The following is a 13,901-nucleotide window of genomic DNA, read 5'->3' on the forward strand; positions in this document are numbered from 1 at the left end:
TTTAGCCCTATGCAACCATGCCATATACATTGCTACACAAACTGCAAGCCAGGTAGCATTTTAAAACCATTTTGAAACTGATTTTAAATCTGCTGGGTTTCAGATGACCCAGCTACATTTTTTCATACACTTGTTACATGGCAAAATGGTCAAAAACTCATTTGGTTAACAATTAAAGTTGCAAAAAAATCAACCCATGTGAGGATAGCTCAACTATTAGAATATCAGTTCATCATCATTTAAGCACCATATTATCAAGAAACGCTATTATGTACAGCTTGATTTAACAACATTCCTTTCTATAATTTAAATGCAGACAACAAAGAAAAGTTTACTATTGTCTGAATAAGTAGCGTTTGGAGCGAATTAGTAATATGAATGAAAGTATTGATGAAATGAACACAATGGGGTAACGCCAAAACCCAGTTCGGTTTTTGTATTAAATAAGTGTGGGGTACCCCCTGTGTTTTTTCATCATGAAAATCTAATACTTCATCAAAGTGAAGTCACAAACTATTTTCTTAATCCTAATATTAGCTTGATTCAGCTTCACACACAAATCCTCCATCAGCTAATCTCCTCCTATAAACTATAATCATCGCTTTATTAAAAGATTTCATGTCAACATACCACAGTATTTTCACTCTCATCGCTGGAAGCAATGTTGTCATCTTCCTCCATTGCCAGAGATGGAATATGCACGGGAGACGTCACCCCCTTGCCCAGCTCTCCGTTGCTATCGTCCTGGGGGCTCTCCGACATAATCCCATCCACCACACTCACAACCTCACGGATTTCTGACTTCACTTCACTCGCCAGCTCTCGTGACACCTCCATCAGGTATTCCGCCACCATCTCGGGGTTCATGCTGTGTGCAGGGCTCTGGCCCAGAGTTTGGCTTTGCTGATGCGCACTTGTATTGGCATTGCTCAACGATAAGTCCGCATCGTTGCCTTCTGACAAAACATCTTCCACTTGCGAGATGACCTCGCGGATCTCTGACTTAATCTCCGTCGCCAGTTCTTTCGTCATCTCCTTCACGTACGCCTGTATGTCACCTTCAGAAGAGTTCACTTCACCCATGGAGTGGGTGATGACACCAGATCCCAGCCTCACATTTGTGTACTGCTGACCTGCAACTGAAAGAAGTAAACAGGTCAATTAAAAGCTGTCATTTTTGTCAAATACATCTGACAATTTTAGTTTACAAGTTCACTGCAAAAGTTGTATTTCACATACATGCAATCAAGACAAAAAATTACTTTTAACAAATCTGGCACACTTTTTTTATTGGGAAATGGTTGATAAGGAATATTTAAAGCAATTACACTATGAAAATATGGAAATGAATTTAGGATGTGCCTAAAGGATACCTATGAATTATCAACTGACAAGAGTCGTCAAAAGAGGAAAATTGTTGTAGACATGTGTTGAGTATGTATCTAAATTTTCAACGGTTGGTGTTAGAAATTCATATGAAAACCAATAAAAAAAATTCAATTCATAAGATGGAGTTCTAAAGCATTAGAATTCTTATATTTGGTGAAATAATTTGGCATGATGATCAGAAAGCGTGCTGAATTTTATGGTACTAAAATTCACGCCATATTTCAGTAATATCTTTGTTCACAAAAATCTTTACCTCTTGCAATGGGTGATGCCCTGGATGTAGAGGGATCTGGATTCCCTTCCTGATGCAGCAGAATGAGTGAGTTACCGGGAGACTGGTCCCCATCAGTATCATCTGCCGTGATGCTCCTGCGAGCGTTGAGACGTGCCATGGATGCAATGTCCATTGAGCGAAACTCGGGCTGGCTCCTGCAGCTACAGTGGCGGTGCCTGTGGTTCAAGCCCAAAGGACTGGCCTCCCTGGAGGAAGGAGAGAGTGGGGGCAGGGCAGATGGGCCGACGCTCCCTGAAATTATGAACACATGGGTCTCATTAATGAGGTTCATTTTGTGAAATATGATGTGACTTGTGATATTATTCTCCTTGTATTAATCATGTTCAAAAAATTTGAGGATCTCCTATTTACCTCTTTCGAATTCCCAATATCTTTACATTGAAGCAGGATCCAATTGGATGGACTGCTAAACATAGGTGAGGGTGCAATCCCTACAGTCCAGCCGGCGAGAGTTGTCCAATGACAGTACAATAGGAGGGGCAGAGAACCCTGCGCCAAAATGGTTTGCAGTTAACCGCTTTCCCCCAAACGCACCTCACACCCTTGCCTAGTCATACAATGTTGTCAAATGCATATGAAGCACTGAAACAAGCCTTAGCCACCAAAACAAGCCCTTTCTTCGAATCACCAAAATAAAGAATTTTTCCTTTGGATCCTTCACGCACATCGTCCCTTCTGGCTGCTTTCTTCACGGAACCCTTTTTTTTACCAGTAACGTGGGCGCTTCCCTTTCTTACCAGTCAACTTTGCCCCCTACCCCAAACTCTACCATTCTGCCTGTCATCAGACAACTCTCGGCAGCCGGACTGTACAACAATTTATTTTTTCCCCAACTTCTTTATACATCTGCTGTAAGGCAATGCACAAGTGAAGAGCCTATTGATTAGTTTATTTTATAGTGATATGAGGCTAAGTGCTGGCAAGAAGTCCAGAAATCCAGAGGTGTGTTTAAACATCCTCAAACACCCCGCGACATGCTTGGCAGAACGTGTTTAAGTAAATTTTTCATCGCAAATATGAGAAGAAGGCAAGAGATTGAAAAACTAAAAATGGGGCTAGTTATTTTTCAAACTTGATCACGATCCAGACTTTAAATAATTGGTCATACATCCATTCCCATCCATGTTTCCTTTTCTCTCTCATTCATGTAATTAAAGCAATGCAGAGGAAAACACCAAGTTTTGAAACATTGGCTCAAAAAAACTCCTCCATAAAGACAATGTAGGAACTCCACGAATCATTCGGCTGACGAGGCATTTGATTCGCCCTGTGACTAACAAATATTGAGGATGGGGTTACCTGAGACCATTGAGTTGAGGCTGTAGCAGCGTCCCCAGCTGGCCAGGGGGGAGTGGCCGCTGCACTGAATGGGCGGGGAGAAGTTGGAGGGGTCAACGGTGGCACCAACTGCGAATGTGGGCCTCGAGTGGTGTGGGTGCTGCTGGACGTTGGGCGGAGAGTAGGAGGGGCCGTCGTGAGTCCATCCGTTGATGTGGTAGTTGTTAGGGGGGCTGGGAGAGGGGACGGGGGCATCTTCGCAAGATCCGCTGCTCCCTCGGGACCCAACATAACCGGCAGGGTCAAACGGAACCTCTGTCTTCACCTTCTGTGAGTTGGCCAGCAACAAGTCCTGTGCCTCGCTAGGCAGCATAAACCAACGCAGCCTCTCCGTCTTCTCGTCGAACATGACCGACTGATCAGCGAGGGGAAATCGCTGGGCCATCTATTGAAATGAACAATTCAAAAATACACTAAAGAGTGAAGAGAGAGGAAGGTTATGTGAAGTGTGTTCAGAAAGTATGTGTACAAGACTTATATATTTTTAAAAAATGTACATAAATTTAAAAAAGGATATGATACGATCTCAGCGAAATGCTGTGTTGAATCTTTCTCTGGTTTCCAAGTAGGTCAGGCTCTCCATTTGCTCAGCAATCGCAGAGCACTCCATTGATCTTGGCCAAAAAACAGCTTTGCCATTCCAATCAATTCTGGGATAGAATCACCACTGAGGCCATAGAAATTCATACAGCCACCAATAACTTCAACATACATCAAGACCTAAACCTGGGTATGGTATGGAATCCTATTTAAAATATAGCAGAAAAGTCATACCTGTCACCTCTGATACAACTGGCCTAACCCACCTTAGGCAGTCTGTAAGGCCACATCACCTTAGCACTCGGCATCAATCAACCCTTAAGATGATAGGAAAAGTATTACATTGAAACGTCAGCAGAATGGAGAGCCTGAAAGGTCAGAAGCCTGAATAATATTCATCTCCTATAACACAGGAACAGAGTGTGTTAGACTGGAAAAGGCTTCAAAATATAAACAGGGCTGATGTAGAATAGTGATGACGCAGAACACTGCTAATCGAAACTCCGTAAATCAGGCAGTGGGTTAATATAAATACCTTCACAGATGAAAAATATACTGTATATATAAATATACTGTATATATAAATATACTGTATATATAAATATACTGCGTATATAAATACACGCAGAACACTGCTAATTGAAACTCCGTAAATCAGGCAGTGGGTTAATATAAATGCCTTCACAGATGAAAAATATAAGATAGACAAAAGTGCCGATTAAGTTTAGCACATGAATAAAATAAAAGAAACTTATAGTACCTAACCAATTTTAGCATTTACAGTATACCATCTGTAAAACATAAAATTGAACTAACGAGCAAATTTTTATGTAAAAATGACTTTATGACTAGCACACAGCATGAAACAGCACCTTGAGGTCATTAGGAATGAAGCTTGAGAGTGACTTATAGCTCCATATTAACTCAATGATTGAGCCAGCTGCAGAAAAAAGGTATTAGATGTTTCATATATTTTCTTTTGTTCACACGATCCTCCATTCCATATATATAATGCCAAAAACAAAGCCAGCTGTGTAGCAAAGCTTTTCTTAAATTTATTCTTCATATCTAAAACTGTAGTAACACAAAAAATAATAAAAATAGGAAAGTACACAGCTATTGTAGGTATCTCACCTTTCTAGCTTTGTTGAAGATGCCTCTAGCTGTCTGAAGGCAGTCAGCATAATCCTGAGGTAAGGATGACATTGAGCTGCTTCCCTTCTGATCTCCAAGAGTCATCTTCCCATCCGTGTACCGTATTGAGCTCAACCACTTCCGGTCTTTGAACACCTAAGTGATAGAGATCACATTAAGGTCATAAATCCCTGAAAAAGCTGTGCGTGGTCCCAATTTCAAGTGTAACTTCTTCATATTTGTAAGTAATTTACATATGCACAGTATACATTAAATCATTGGTGCAATTTGACAGGAATAGCTGTAATATCCCACAGCATAAATTTCTCTATTACAGCCAGTGCATGTGTTAAACAGAAACAGTATTAATCTGCTTTCAGATGGTAGAACTTCTTGGCATCTGCCGCTAACAGCAATTGTTGGTGAGGCTAGGAGCCCCTCCACATTTTAAATCCAACCTTATTCCAGGCCCAAAATTGCTAAATTTAAGAGATCATTTGGGAAGCAGTACGTCAATTTGGATAGGTCCTTGCACATTGGAACAACACATTCTGCTGATTCTCTATTTTTCAGGTTATACTGGATCCAGATTTGCTGAAGACAACAGTTCCACCATTGATCTTCCTGGTATCTGCAATTTGAAGGAGCTGCTCTGCATTTTTTCTCAGCCTTTACGTAGCCATACTTGACCAACTTCACCCAGAGGTGGGGTATTCTCTCCACCAATCATAGAAGAGAGAACTCTGAGAGGCAATAAATCAGTGAACACAAAAAAGGAATTAAATTAGGACTACATACAGACCAAAAAAAAGGCAGAGCAGCACCTTCAACACGAAAATGTCAGAATGTACAATGGTGAAACTGCTCTCAACAGCATAACTGGAAGCAGCTTAAACCTAAGAATGCAGAATCATCAGAATCACTCTGAAATTCTTTATTTTTGGCCACTACCTTGCCTTAGTTGCCATGGCAATGACAAAGGCTTCTTTGACTTGAAGATGCTGGCAGTAGTGCCAGTGAAACTGTTGTCCTTGCAACAGCAATTGATGCAGCAGTAACCAAAAATGAAGAATTCCATCGCACACCACAGAAATCATTCTCACATCATCAGTCACTCTGCAGAAGTAACCTGAGAAGTAACAGATTCTGCAGTAACTTACAGAAATGCACAAAGGGCTTATAACTGCAGATTGGATGGTTTAAGCCCAGCCAATGATATAACGATGGTTAAGTTATAACAACATGTATCTCAAAATTTGGCCGGTTTGAGACAGGTATCTTAAACAAAATGTAATGACTAGTGATGGGTCGGTTCGATTCCTCGATTCTTCGATTCCTCGATTCTCGACCAAGAACCGGAATCGAAAACGAGTACTTGCCAAGGTGAAAAATCGATTCCGATTCTATTAGTACTTCAAACAACAAAATATACGACCGCGTTTCCAACAGTCATTTGAATTTTCGCGCCACGTAATCGTAATGACAAAATACATATCTTCCAGGGATGAGCGAGTACTCGAAAATTCAAGTCGATCGAGTAGTTGGTACTCGACTCGAGCGTTTTGAGTAGCATTACGAATGTCGAGTCGAGTAATTAAGGTTACAGAGCTATCGAGGCTAGTAGGTCCAGCAATCTGCCGAAAGAAAGCGCTATCATGAAACTCATGTAATAATGCAGTTTTTAAAGCCGATAAGTCATTCTAATGCCTTGACCTGGTAGTTTCAGCTTGCCGAATACACTATAGTTGTCGACGTGGGCGCCGAATATCTTTACGCCAGCCGCGGCGGCCGATCGTCTTCCTACCCGGCGCACACTGGTCCGAAATCGGAAAAAGCTGGAATAAAGTCCAAAATGACCTTTTTGGGGATAGAGGCTTGAAACGTAGCGTAAATAATCATAAATCATAACCAGATATAGATTTATATGCCATTTTACATAATTACGAACCTTTAGTGAGATACAACGGCCCAAACATGACCAATTTTTCAATGCCACGCGAGATATCGTTTTTCCTAAAAAAATCTTTGAATTTATCCAAGTGGTTTTGCGTTGGTATGAGTTTTATGGAATAAAAAACGAAACATTCCTTTGATCTGGTGCTTTGCCTATACTTTCAATGGCTTTTGAAGATTTTGGCTCTCATATGTCTGGTTTTACGACGCAAAATGGCCGACCCGTTTTTCGCATGAAATTTGACATAAAGTAGACATTATCTTTCGTTTACGAAAAACATAACTCGGAAAATTTGAACCACAATATAAAGTAGAGATTTCTAAAGAGTACTAATTAGAAATCTTGGAAAAAAAGTCTGCGACGAAGGAAACAAGAGCGATTTTTCAATCGCGCGTCAAAGCTCAGCTACACGCCGCGGAACTCCTAGGCTCGGTAACTGAGGCCGATTTCTCAAGTTTTTTAAAACATTAGTCTTGAAAATCGTAATTTAAAGCATGGATAATCGTCTTCATTGACTTAAAACACTAAACTGAGGATGTTAAAAAGGATTATGTATAGATTGACTTGAACAATTAGCGCATTACTCAAGTGAAAATACTAAAGATTGGATATTTTTCGGAGCTATCCCACGCATAAGAAATATGCCCTGGGTATTGAAGTAAAGTGAAGAGATTATTTCAGCATGCTTAAGAGAGAGAAAAATGAACTGATTCCGTGAAAGGCAACAACCGATACCCTTTTTCCCTTTCCAACTTCGCCGAGGTGAGTCGCGCGGAAGGGGGAGTTTTCACACCACTAGGCTCTTTTAGCCTTTTTTCTTACTGCGTCCGTCCGATGTGATATTAATTTGTAGCTTTTAGTTTTTTGTTGAACTTAAAAAAAGCAAGAGATTTTAAGGTTGATTAAATGACGTGAGAAGTATAGAATTTTTTTAGGTCTACAAAACTGAAGTTTAGTTCTTTAGTTCGTTTGCTTCGTCCACTTGAATTCCAAGAAGATTCAAGATCCAAAAAAATCGTTGATATAATTTTTAATAAAAATTCCAAAGTCTCCATAATCTTGCAATTTTGGCAGGAAAGTACTTGCCCAATCACACAAGTGTGTAGCAAAAGGCAATTTTCTGCAGGCAGTAATACTGAAACGTGGAGACGTCAAAACCTGCTGGCTGAGAATGTAGAATAATTGGTTTTTCTGCTTGAGAATTTGAAAGGGCCAAATATTACATGATTCATACACGTAATATGTAATCTTTATTACAGCTATGAAAATTTCTGTACTCAGGGCTCTCCTTGTAGTTTGGATACATATATATATGGTCAACATATTATGAGTGCCAATATTCTAAAGTAATACCTATCATGTAACACCACTTTTCAGGTATTTTCTGTTTTGAAATTTAGCTATTATATTTTAATTACATAGTGATGATATGGAAGATGCTTTTGTCAACTGACTCTTTTATAGAGTGATATTTTTAAAAGTGGTTTTCTTGTTGCCTGGAATTAAGTCATATTTTTCTTGGAGCCTATGGCATCAGAATCGATGGAATCGGTATCGGTAGAATCGGAATCGAAATGTCAGAATCGGAATCGGGATCGGAATCGATAAAATTTTGGAATCGACCCATCACTAGTAATGACATTTAAAAAATAAAATTCTAGCAAAAAACAACTCTTTGTTTGCAAATATGTATATGCATCTATTTCAGTTTTATGAATATTTTGGTTTTTAATTTCAGTGCTCAATTAAAAATATAAGTCGTTTCTTTTGCTCTCCTGAAAATTTACTATTTTTGAGATACACACATGTTGTTAGAACTTAGCCATCGATATGGAATGATGAAAGCAAAAACTTGCATCCATCAAGTAACCACTTCAAGTGACATGGTCTTCGCATCAATCGACATACACCATATGAAATGATGTGTTTCATGCAATGATTGAGTCAAGTACAAGAGCATACCATGTTTGAGTGGTGTCTCCACTCTCCCGTCTCTGGCCGAAGGGTGTATTGCGGCAGCAGCTTCCAGCCCTCAGTGGCGACCATCTTGAGAGCCTCCAGGATGAATGCCACCTCCTCCTCGCTCATGAAGTATGGCAGGCTGATGCGAGTGAAGCCGGGACGAAGCATCTCAAAGTTGGAACTCTCCTCGTGCCTGCGAAGATGCGTCCTGTCCAGACGACTGTACCCACAACACAAAGTCATTACGTGGTAAAGTGAAGGAATACAGCACTAGTTAAACCACTTATGTATTTATTTACATATTACATATCAGCAGCTTATCCCAATTGCTTGTTAATGATCATTATTTTATAATTGTTGCTGAAAAGCACAAAAAAAGTAGTATGGACTTGCAGGAAAACTTAAAAAACAGTAGAGCCTCGTATATATCTGTCATTTCATTAATAGGGAACTTGCATATATTTCAGATATAATCAATAGCCCCAAAATTATATAAAAATATATGTTTGCATACCTCGGTGAAAGTTTTTTTATTATTTTATGACGTGGTTTGCGATATTTAATGCATCAAAGTTCACGAGAATTTTCAAATGCAAGTGAGAAGCGAAAATGCCCGATGATTGGCTGGTAGAAAATTGACGTCATAGTTCAGTACGAGGCACGGCGGCACGGCCATAGTATAGGTTGCATACTTGAATACATGCGACGGCGTGGTTATGATTCATTTATTGAAGTGCAGACTTATCGGAGTTGTTCATTGTGACTTCAGGGCTATTATTTGATCTATTTCTCCTCCATTGAAAGCGATAGATTGCGTAAAGATGAAGGCATATGGTTATTCTTAGGCTGATCCTAGCAAGCTTCCTGTTACTGATTCCATCATGATAACAGGGTATTTTAGTGAAACTGTAGACTTCGTCGGCTCGGAAAGTCGATGCCGAGAAATGGAAAGGTAGCTGATGTGCATCTGTAATGTTTTATAGTTCATAACAAAGTGAGACTTGCGTATTATATTGGCGAAAGCGTATACTCATGTGAAATGTGTATTCTTTTGGCAGTCCGGTAGAGTCTTACGGTGAACTTATTTCCACCTCAAAGCTGTCGATGATACTTTCAACTTAAAAATACCTTGCCTGGAGGGCGACAGGAAGCTCTGAGGAAGCCAGACTATTAATGTTTCAATTTAGTAGCGATAATATAGACGAACTTCCAACACAATCTACCATCTTGTGACTATAAAAACCCCGAAGCCACTTCCTATTCTGCAGAAAGAATCGGTCAATCGCACTTCGATCAATATAATAAACACAACGTCTTCAGGTGTTAATAAGTTACTTTTGAAATGAAATACTTCCTAAATTAGCATTAAAATGTGCATGTTTTCCAAACAGAGTCTTTAATACATTTTGGGAGCTTTTCTCAGGATATATCGGAAACCTTCTCTAAAGGCGAGCTCATCGTCATTGCGATCGGTTGTCACTTAAAAATTCCGTATCGGAAATCCTAGAGGGATGACTTTCGACGATGACCGTGATCACCTGCACTCTCACTATCACTGGAACCCGTGGTGAAAATATCATCCCAATCCAATTTCTATTTGGTTTTAACTGGGGAAAGAGCAACATAGAACTGCACATTCTTTGGGCAACTTTGGGTTTGACTTTCCCTCAAACACCATTTCCCCTGTGGTGCACATCAGTCCTATCTTTATACGATGGCCTGACAACCTTTAAATGGATCCTTGGTTTATCCTGACAGCCAACTAAATGGAAATTGCTGATCCACACATGTCCATTCTTATCTCCATAGTTTCCAAATCAAAGGCCGCGGAACATTCCTCTTGTGACTCAACTTTTTTTTGAAAAGCAAGCAACGGCGCAGAATAAAATCAAAGAATGCTGCGATTCATTTTTTGTGACCACCTCTGGATTCCATTCTTTTTCCATCAACAACTTCCTTTATCTTTCGGGGTAAACTATGGGGCAAGATAATGTTTAAATATTTTCATTAATTTGTAACAAAATATAAGTTCTAAAAATACCCAAAAGCCATTTTATTAATCCGCACTGATGAGTGTAAATTAATGTGGAAGATGAATGCTGTAGACGTAGTAGTTTTCCTTAGGTTGAGTTGCAAAGTTCATGAAGTTGACAAAACGGCTAATTTTTCGGTGCGCGGAGTCATTTATTGCACTGACCGTGTCTACATTTTTCAATTTTTTTTGTAATAAAATAAATCAGAATTTAGGATAAAATTTCCTTTAAAATGACGTATAGTTCATTATTATAGCATGTAGTGAAGCCAGGATATAAATTTGCAAAGTACAGCGGCACATCATTTTGACGCCGACAGTAGAAGAAAACGCTGTCTTCTTGGCTGGCACTCGAATGCATGAGGATCAACGTTGCTCTATATTTTCATATTTCCTCCCTTGATTTTAAACATCATGGAATTTTCTATGTCCTTCCGTAACTGAAATTGAACAAGTGCCATAAATAATTTGAGTCCATCATAACCATCGAGAAACGCCTATCTCGATTTTTGCTCGGAAGTTGAGTTTTTATTCTACGGCGGCCGAATTATCGAAAAATCTCAGTTTCAAGTTATTCAGTCAATGAAATATGGAAATATTATTTATATTAAAGTTATCTTCGCTCACATAGCACACGGGTTTATCATTCCGTTTATTATACTCTTATTTTTCCGTAACGCTCATCCCGACAGACGGCATGCATCGAGGCTTTTCTTCTAATTTCCTCCGTGGGAATGCAGACGAAAAGTTTTTCTGGGGTGTTATTGAACAGAGGAACAATGCACCACTTGTAATTTTTCCTTATTTCACCCACGTTCTCCTTTAAACGCAATGTGGCTCTTCCAAACCTGCAGTTACTGGGCTTGGATCTTGGACTCGTACTGAACTATGACGTCACAGCCAAAGATTAGTGGGGGCGGTATTTTTTAGCCCGCGAAACTCGGGCGACTTTTGGAAGTCATTTTCTAGGGTATAAACTGAATTTTAAGCGGAAAAAAGTATATTGCGGTACTAAGTGTTTACTGTAGTATATCAGCAAACTGTTTATAAAAAGTATGCAATTTCCCTATTCAACCCTCCAGTGAGACAAACTTGTGCATTGAACCCAATTCTACCACCACATGAGTGTGAATTTAAAATTTTTCTTCATTTAATTAAGGCTACCATTCAGCAAAATGAGGTGTTGTATCAAAATGGGTTGTTATATCAGTATGTCTATTCTATAATTGGTATAATCTATTTGGTGCAGCCATGGGGGATATTCAGTATTTACAAATGGAAACTACCACAATCAGAGATCTGTTGGATCCCAAGGTGAACCATTAAATGAATCATTCATTGCTTGAGGCAACAACCATGGCATAATGGAAATACAGTGAGCCACTACAAGTGCACTGTAGGCAATCACTCATTGAATTTCTAATGCTCGTACTTGGCTAAGTATGTGACGCCATCTGCATTTGAGGCCAAATTGAGAAATACATATTAACATCCCGGGTGTGATCCTCTGGTGGGTTAGGTCACCCAAGATGAAACTCCTTTCCCTCAAGCGCTGAGTGTGACCCTCCGGAGGGTCACAGTCATGTCAGACTGAATGTAGCCACATGAAATGGCCAACCGTTTACAACTCAGCCCCCCACCTAAGACTGGAGCAAACGTGTAGGTATTTTTAAAACAAGGCCAATACAGATACTACATAGTTTAAAATATTTAAAAAAAAAATAGAAGTAAAGAAGGCTTCCAGGGTCTGAAGCCCTCCAGCTAACTTGATGGTTATTGAGTTGGCGTAATGAAAGCCATGATTGACTGAGCTTTTTGCCATGTCACTTCCAGGTGCTTGGAACAGATAGGGAAAAGGAACGTGCCAAAATAAGTGATGTTTTTCATTTGATTTCTATGTCATGCTTTCTCTATATCTTTGTGGTGTTTATCATTAAAAAAATTATTATTTTAAGGCGGAGAAAGGCAGGAAATGGAGAATGCATGGGGGTACAGGCCAAGAAAGTGATAGGTGGATAATCCTATTAATTGGACGAGAGGTAAAGAAGATTGTACTGTACATAGTTTACATTGAAATTCTATTGAAAAACCTCACCTGTCCTCAAGGAGCACTGCCTCATACTCAGCAGCCAGTTTCTCGTCAATGCCCAGCAAGTCTTGCGCGTATGGCCCAGCACACGCACACCCACCCCTCGCCTGCACACCAAACACGTCATTGAGCACGGCGCAGATGAAATTGTGGTGCAGGAAGATGCCCCTGGGGTGTCTCACGACGAACGAGAAGATGGGTAGGTGGCGGGGCGTGGAGGAGCGGACAAAGGGTGAGGGGGAAGCTGGGCGCCCCCTCGCTGGCGACAGGCATGGAGACGGCGAGCCACACGCTGACCTCGATAGAGAGTTATTGTCCGTGTACGTGGGCCCAAGCAGGTGCAGCTCTGGGATGGTCCGTATGTGGGCAAGGAACATTCTGGAAAAGAGAGAGAGAAGTCATTCAATGCCGAGTATCTCTTTTTGCAACATTAATTGAATTACCATTGGAATTGCAATGCCAAGTGAAATTTGCCAACCCATGTCGATGCATTGAACATAAATCCTTCTCCCAAAATGGTTACCCTAAATTCCCAAGTATAACATGCAATCATGTATAACTCACAAGCCAACTTTTGGTTGTCATCCTTCAACTGATCTTGCCCTACATACGCCACATCAAGCCCTACAGTCCGGCCGCCAAGAGTTGTCCGTTGACAGCTAGAAGGGGTAGGGGGCAAGGTTGCCAGGTAAGAAAGGGAAACGCCCACCTCACATGTAAACAAAAGGGTTCCGTTAAGAAAGCGGCCAGAAGGGACTATGAGCGTGAAGGATCCAAAGGAAGAATCTTTTGTTTTGGCGATTCGCAGAAAGGTGGTTCAGGCTTATTTCAGTGCTTCATATGCATGTGACAGCATTGTATGACTAGGCAAGGGTGTGAGGTGCATTTGGGGGACAGCGATTGGTTGCAAACCATGTTGGCACAGTTCTCTTCCCCTTCTTCTACAGTGTCATCGGACAACTCTCGCTGGCTGGACTATACATATGGCCATTTTTGGAACAAAATGTGCCCTACTTTACGTAAGGTACACGAACCAGCCCTACACCCTACAAAAACGTGGCAGCCAAATTTTGTCTGCTGATCACTTCGATTAAAGAATCTATGTTGAAATGGATATTAAGGGAGGGATCTCACATGAGCCATTTTAAAATGTACAGTAACACGGCAG

The 13,901-nt window shown here is 40.4% G+C and overlaps 1 protein-coding gene across 1 annotated transcript in view; it reads right to left on the reverse strand.

Annotated features, from left to right (window-relative positions):
• The window catches only part of LOC124162951, a 375,165-nt gene that overhangs the window by 19,669 nt on the left and 341,595 nt on the right, over window positions 1-13,901 (reverse strand). The window contains exons 8-13 of the mRNA XM_046539721.1: window positions 12,740-13,111; window positions 8,613-8,832; window positions 4,697-4,852; window positions 2,984-3,407; window positions 1,643-1,915; window positions 631-1,139 (exon numbers count right to left, since the gene is read on the reverse strand). Of these exons, the coding sequence (XP_046395677.1) occupies window positions 631-1,139; window positions 1,643-1,915; window positions 2,984-3,407; window positions 4,697-4,852; window positions 8,613-8,832; window positions 12,740-13,111 (1,954 nt within the window). The remainder of the gene's footprint in view (window positions 1-630; window positions 1,140-1,642; window positions 1,916-2,983; window positions 3,408-4,696; window positions 4,853-8,612; window positions 8,833-12,739; window positions 13,112-13,901) is intronic.

The sequence above is a fragment of the Ischnura elegans genome, chromosome 7, assembly GCF_921293095.1.
Source record: "Ischnura elegans chromosome 7, ioIscEleg1.1, whole genome shotgun sequence".
Lineage (NCBI taxonomy): Eukaryota > Metazoa > Arthropoda > Insecta > Odonata > Coenagrionidae > Ischnura > Ischnura elegans.